The sequence below is a fragment of the Carcharhinus amblyrhynchos genome, chromosome 33 (assembly GCF_965287045.1).
Source record: "Carcharhinus amblyrhynchos chromosome 33, sCarAmb.v2.hapA, whole genome shotgun sequence".
Lineage (NCBI taxonomy): Eukaryota > Metazoa > Chordata > Chondrichthyes > Carcharhiniformes > Carcharhinidae > Carcharhinus > Carcharhinus amblyrhynchos.
Genome location: NC_137356.1, coordinates 12,387,433 through 12,394,772, shown reverse-complemented (window position 1 = coordinate 12,394,772; position 7,340 = coordinate 12,387,433). Strand labels below are relative to the sequence as shown.

The following is a 7,340-nucleotide window of genomic DNA, read 5'->3' as shown; positions in this document are numbered from 1 at the left end:
TTCCAACTGCCCTCGCCCCAAAACCAGGAAATTCCACCCGACGCCAAATGGCTTGACATGGTCCCCTACGACCCCCACAAGCTATGATTCCCGTGGCAGGCGGGATGGGAAAATTCCCAACATTTTGGCCTCAGCTATATTCCGTGAGAGTGAATTCCACATGTTCGCCACCCACTGGGTGGAGAAATTTCTTCTCACCTCAGTCCTAAAAGGTTTAGCCTTATCCTCAAACTATGAACCCTAGGTCTGGACTCCCCCCCACCATCGGGAACATTCTTTCTGAATCTATCCGACCTAACCCTGTTAGAATTTTGTAAGTTTCCGTGAGATACCCTCTCGGTCTTCTAGACGCCAAAGGGGGAGGCATTGAGTTGACATCAGCGTCCAAAAAGTGAAAAGCAGTTAGCTGGTTCTCAACTCACCCCACTGGAGCAGGATGTGAAGGATTGGCTGCCTTAGATTCATCTAAAGACAGCCAAAATGAAGAGTCCTAGAGTTTAGATAGAGGTTTATAGCGTGGAACAGGCCCTTCGGCCGAACTTGTCCATGCCGCCCTTTTTTTAAACCCCTAAGCCAGTCCCAATTGCCTGCGTTTGGCCTATATCCCTCGATACTCATCTTAGCCATGTAACTGTAAAACATGAGTCCAGCCCTGGGTGGGCTCGAACCACCAACTCTTTTGGTTAATAGTCAAATGCAGTAACCGACTGCACCAGAGACCAACTCTGTTTAGTGATGGAAATAGAGGCTGGACTCTACTGGGCAATCTTTATATAGATTGTGACCAGTTCACAGTGAAACCACACAAAAAAACCTCCTGGGCACAACAGTAAATTGTTTTGACCCATTTGCTTTGTAACACTATCTTGATGTCAGATGTATGCTGGCTGTAAAAATGGGCGGCAAGGCAGTTAGCACTGCTGCCTCACGGCGCCAGGGACCCAGGTTCGATTCCCGGTCTCGGTTCACTGTCTTTGTAGAGTTTGCACGTTCTCCCCGCCTCTATGTGGGTTTCCTCTGGGTGCTCCGGTTTTCTCCCACAGTCCAAAGATAGAATAGACTAACTACAATGCCAAAGGAGGCAATTTGGCCCATCAAGTCTGCATTGACCATAATCCCAGCCATGCTCTATTCCTGAAACCCCCCTTATTTATCCTAGCTAGTCCCCCTGACACTAAGGGGCAATTTGGCATGGCCAATCAACCTAACCTGTACATCTTTGGACTGTGGGAGGAAACTGGAGCACCCACAGGAAACCACACAGACATGGGGAGAATGTGCAAACTCCACACAGGCAGTGACTCAAACCCAGGTGCCTGGTGCCGTGAAGCTACATTGCTTAACCACAGTGCCACTACACTGCCCTGTGTGGATTAGCCATGCTAAATTAACCCTAGTGTCAAGGGGATTAGCAGGGTAAATATGTGGGAATGGGGCCTGGGTGGGATTGTGGTCGGTGCAGACTCAATGGGTTGAATGGTCACCTTCTGCACTGTTGGGATTCTATGTGTGATAGTGTGGAACCTACTGGTAGCTTTCACTTCAGGAATTCTCCCTTGACAACACACCAGAAGCTGATAACAATCTTCAACCAATCCCAACATCTGTCCTTCAATTGGTAAATATGCCAGTTTCCCACACCCCCCCAACTCCACCTCTGAAAAAGATCTGATTGATTCATACACTTGTTAAAACCAAGCTAACTCAAAGGGTATAACGTGGGGAAGAGTTAGATTCTGTCCCACTTCAGTCGGAAATGTTTTGAAATGTACTTTTTGCAAATTTTATGAATAATATCTGTATACATTTTAAGGGGGGGGGGGGGAGAAAGTGAACTTGAAGATGGCAAACAAGGCTTTTGACATTTGGACTGACTATCTGGGATTGAGTAAGGTGGTGGAGAACATTATAGAGACCCGGAACAGGGAGCCTTATTCGAATATGGAGACAAGGCAAAAGCAATTGCCTACCGGACCAGTGGGAAAGAGAGATACGAAGGATTGCCTGCCTCAGATACATCCCAGCATGAGAAGTCCGAGTTTAACCATGGAGATTGGCACTGGACTTTACTTGACGATTAATATCAAAGACATGCATCGCAGGGGCGAAACGGAGAGACGCTGCTTGCTCGGGACTGATTCCCTGGATTGTGACAGAAACACGGGAAGACAAGCTGGTCCGACTGCTTGGAAATCCGGTGGGAAGGACGCTCTGGGGCAGAGGTGGACGGGCGAAAGCCAGGAGTCTGACTTGCTGGGATGTCTGTTTGAATGCAGAGCCGGCTCTGGAGATCAGAGGAAACGATCCGAGCTCCCTGATACCCGCAGCTGCTGGGGGCGCGCCCTGCCAGAGAGAAGGGGGGCAAGGAGGTCGGCCGTACCATCCATGGGCAGGGTCGGCCAAGATCCCCCCTCGGGCGCCTGCAGCTTCTGCAAGCAGAACGGGGAGTCGGAGAAAATCTACACCTCGCACGTGCTCAAAGGTGAGGGGGAGAAGGTGCTGTGTCCTATCCTGCGGGGGTACACGTGCCCACTGTGTGGTGCCACTGGCGACAATGCACACACCAAGCGCTTCTGTCACCTCCTCCAAGGTAACTATAGGTCAATGTATAAGAAAGCAGCAAAGGGCCTGGCATTCACAAATACGACATATAAATGCTGAACAGAACAGACCAATACACCTCATATTCCGTCAGGATGCTTGTTACGGTAAAGGTTTGTTCGAGGTCACTGTCAGGGCAGGTCGGTGGAACATTGGAAACTCAGCATCTTTAGCGTGTAATTGTTTAAATGTTATAATGTTCTGAATAAAAACTTTCGTATAAATCAGAGGGTTTTTTGTTGTCATATTGACATAAACATCACACAGTTCTATCCAATCCTCTTTTTCTTTTTGCACTTGTCCACACATTTTTATTTAGGAGTGGCACAGTGGTTAGTACTGCTGCCTCACAACGCCAGGAACCTGGGTTCGATTCCAGCCTCGGGTCACTGTATGTGTGGAGTCTCAGGTTCTCTCCGTGTCTGTGTGGGTTTCCTCTGCGTGCTCCAGTTTCCTCCCACAGTCTGAAAGACGTGCTGGTTAGGTGGACTGGCCATGTTAAATTGCCCCTTAGTGTCCAAAAATGTGCAGGTTAGGTGGATTGGCCTTGCTAAATTGCCCCTTAGTGTCCAAAGATGTGCAGGTTAGGTGGACTGGCCATGTTAAATTACCCCTTAATGTCCAAAGATGTGCAGGTTAGTTGGATTGGCCACGCTAAATTGCCCCTTAACGTCAAGGGATTAGCAGGATAAATATGTGGGGTTATGGGGATAGGGCAGGAGGGGTGGGCCTGGGTAAAATGCTCTTTCGGAGAGTTGGTGTGGCTCGATGGGCCAAATGGCCTCCTTCTGCACTGTTGGGATTCTATGGTTCTAAAGACGTAGCTCATGAGATGAGAGAGAACAGCCTATGACCTCTGTCCCTTCAAAGCTCAGTTATTTTGTTTTGAGAAGCTCCTTCGGGACACAAACTACTGTGTTGGTCCTGGAGGGCTAGCCTAAGTCCACACCATACTGCAGCCACAATGAGTTGCATTTTCCAATATGCATTAGTCTGTGCGTGAGGTTTCACTGTGCGGTGAAACCTCTCATAAAATCTATCTTATCACTGCAGCGTCAGTGTGGTGAAACCACCTTGCAGGACTTTTCATTTGATTTTTGATTTATTATTGTTACATCTGTTAGTATACAGTGAAAAATATTGTTTCTTGCATGTTATACAGACAAAGGATACCGTTCATAGAGAAGGAAATGAGAGAGTGCAGAATGTAGTGTTACAGTCATAGCTAGGGTGTAGAGAAAGATCAACTTAGTGTGAGACTTTGAAAGACTTCAAAAGTTCAGCAGCAGGGAAGAAGCTATTCTTGAATCGGTTGATATGTGACCTCAGAGTTTTGTATCTTTTTCCCAATGGAAAAAAGTGGAAGAGAGGACGTCCGGGGTGCGTGGGGTCCTTTATTATGCTGGCTGCTTTGCCCAGGCAGTGGGAAGTGTAGACGGAATAAATGGATGGGAAGCTGGTTTGAATAATGGACTGGGCTACATTCACAACCCTTTGTAGTTTCTCCTGGTCTTGGACAGAACAGAAGCCATACCAAGCTGTGATACAACCAGAAAGAATGCTTTGTACAGTGCACCTGTAAAAGTTGGTGAGATTTGTAACAGACATGCCAAATTTCCTTTGTCTTCTGAGAAAGTAGAGGTGTAGGTGGGCTTTAACTATAGTGTCGGCATGGGGAGACCGGGATAGGTTGCCATAGAATCCTATTGAGCAGAAGGTAGGCCATTCGGCCCATCAAGTCTGCACCACTCACAATCCACCCAGGCCCTATCCCCATAATCCCACACATGTACTCTAGCTAGTCCTCCTGACACTAAGGGACAATTTAGCATGGCCAATCCACCTAACCCATACAGCTTAGGACTGTGGGAAGTAACTGGAGCACCCAGAAGAAACACACTCAGACAAGGGGAGAATGTGCAAACCTACACAGACAGTGGCCCAGGCTGGGAATTGAACCCTGGCCCACTGTGCCACCATGTCCAGTCATAGTGGACATATCAAATTTCCTTTGTCTTCTGAGGAAGTAGAAGCGTTGGTGGGCTTTCTTAACTATAGTGTCAGCGTGGAGGGACCAGGACAGGCTGTTGGTGATCTGGACACCTAAAAACCTGAAGCTCTCGACCATTTCTACTTCGTCCACATTGATGCAAACAGAGGCAGATCCAACAAAGAGGTTCTTAACAATGTCTTTGTTAGCTAGTAACAGTGATGTGACAAAAGTGACACATGGTAAACTTATACAGGCTGCTGTGAAAATCAACAAATGGTGCCACCAAGTCCTCAGGCTGATTGCTACTCCTCTCAGGGCCTGGCTGAAACTTTCCACTGCCACAATAGTCTTTCTTCAGTTAGCTATTTAAATAACTCATTCACAATTCTCCTCAGATTTTGCCCAGATCTATGAGCTGTTAGACTGGGCTCTCATGATGTAGCGATGCCGGCGTTGGACAGGGGTAAACAAAGTAAGAAGTGTCACAAGTCGCCACACACCCGACGAAGGAACACTGTTTCTGAAAGCTTGTGGGATAACTAACAAATAAACTGGTTGGACTCCAACCTGGTGTTGTGAGACTTCAGATTGGGCTCTCCCAGGGAATAAAGATTAATTTTTAGGACATTGTTCTGAGCAACTTGGGGGAGAAAGGAAAAAAAAATTGTAGGGTTTTTTAAAAGAAAGTCTCCCTTTACATTTCCTTTGAACGCTTTTGTTTGGGGCAAAAAATTGGAGATGGGAAAAAGATCAATGGGCTTGATTAGGTAACAGAGGAGTTTTTGTTTATTTTCCAATTGGTATGGCAAGACTGTGCGGCCAGTAGGACAGCACAGTGGTTAGCACTGCTGCCTCACAGCGCCAGGGTCCCGGGTTCAATTCTGGCCTTGGGTCATTGTCTATGTGGAGTCTGCATGTTCTCCCCGTGTCTGGGTTGGTTTTCTCCAGGTGCTCCAGTTTCCTCACACAGTTCAAACATGTGCAGGTTAGATAGATTGGCCGTGTTAAATTGCCCCTTAGTGTCCCAAGACGCGCAGGTTAGGTGGATTGGCTATGCTAAATTGCGCCATAATGTCCCAAGATGTGCAGGTTAGGTGGATTAGCCATGCTAAATTGCACCTTAGTGTCCCAATGTGTGCAGGTTAGGTGGATTGGCCATGCTAAATTGCCCCTTAGTGTCCCAAGATGCGCAGGTTAGGTGGATTGGCTATGCTAAATTGCGCCGTAATGTCCCAAGACGTGCAGGTTAGGTGGATTGGCTGTGGTAAAAATGCATGGCATAATGAGAATGGGGTAGGAGTTGAGGGCCTGGGTAAAATGCTCTGTCGAAGAGTAGTGCAGTCTCGATGGGCTGAATGCCTCCTTTTGCTCTATAGGGATTCTATGGATCACCAATGATGGTACCGTGAGGTTTAAATCATTCGATGAAACATCTCTGAATGATACCAATCAAAATCCACATCTGTTCTTTTTATATTGCAGTTTCCTAGTATCAGCAGGGAGGGGTTAAGGTGGCAGCCAATCAAACACTCTGCTGGTAAAACCACATAAGAGATTTCTTAAAGAACTGGTAATGTGCTTACTCCCCTGCAGGTCTGAAATGACTGTCAAATTTCATCTTGTGTTTTCTTCTAAGATAAAACGAGCAGGGGGCAAGAATTCTTCTGCTCTGTCTGACTTCATTGGAAATGGCAAACTTTTATCAATGAGATGAAAGGCATTATTACGCTCAGCAGCCAGAGGGATTCCTTCCCGTGGTGAGCTGAGAGGAGGCTCTAATGTCCAATATCTGTGCACCGCAAAACCAAAACTTCAGAACGGTTCCAAACATGCAAATGTGCTTCAATAAACTTTTATTTTCAATTACAGGTGACAAGCATTCAAACATAACAAGACTACGACAATATTTGCCAATCGGTCAGCTGTTGGCACTGTTATTAAATAGTTATTTATTGCAGGAGTACATTCTAACACATGCCATGTAACTAGCAAACTCTGACTATACGTCTAATTCAGATTTTCTACAGTCGCTATATTGAGCATTCTGGGAAAGTTGCCCCCAGTCAAGAAGGTCAGAGAACAGCAGAGTTCCCGAACCAGAGGACTGGCAGCGAGAGCAAGGATTCTGGGGGCATCACAGTGCACAACTGGAGGATCACTAATAACCGGGACAGCCAGTAAGTAAGCAGCACAGGGCACAAATAGGAAGTTCAGTGGTGAGAATGAGAGTCAGAGATTATTAGAGACACAAAACGGGGAGATTGGCAGTGAGAATGAGAGTCAGAGATTGTCCAAGACACAAACCAAGGAGATCAGCAGTGAGGATTAGAATCAAAGATTGTTAGAGATACAAACTGGGGAGACTGGTTGTGAGAATGAGAGTCAGAGATTGTCCAAGACACAAACTGGGGAGATCAGCAGTCAGAATGAGAGTTAGAGATTGTCAGAGACGCAAACCGGGGATATCGGCAGTGAGAATGTCAGTCAGAGATTGTCTGAGACTGCAAACCAGGGAAGTGGGCATTGAGAATGAGTCAGGAGATTGTTAGAGACACAAGCCAGGGAGATCAGCAGTGAGAATGAGAGTCAGAGATTGTCCGAGACACAAACTGGGGAGATTGGCTGTGAGAGTAAGAATTAAAGATTGTCCGAGAAACAAACCAGTGAGATCAGCAGTGAGAATGAGAATCAGAGATTGTTAGAGATACAAACCGGGAAGTCGACAGTGAGAATGAAAGCCAATGAT

At 46.7% G+C, this 7,340-nt stretch overlaps 1 protein-coding gene across 1 annotated transcript; it reads left to right on the top strand.

The window, feature by feature from the left end:
• The first annotated feature begins 1,479 nt into the window (after nt 1-1,479).
• On the top strand, nt 1,480-2,759 carry LOC145361038 (uncharacterized). Its single transcript, XM_080216585.1, has one exon. It carries the CDS (start codon nt 1,843-1,845, stop codon nt 2,659-2,661), a length of 819 nt encoding a protein of 272 aa, XP_080072711.1. The 5' UTR covers nt 1,480-1,842; the 3' UTR covers nt 2,662-2,759.
• The last annotated feature ends 4,581 nt before the right edge of the window (nt 2,760-7,340 follow it).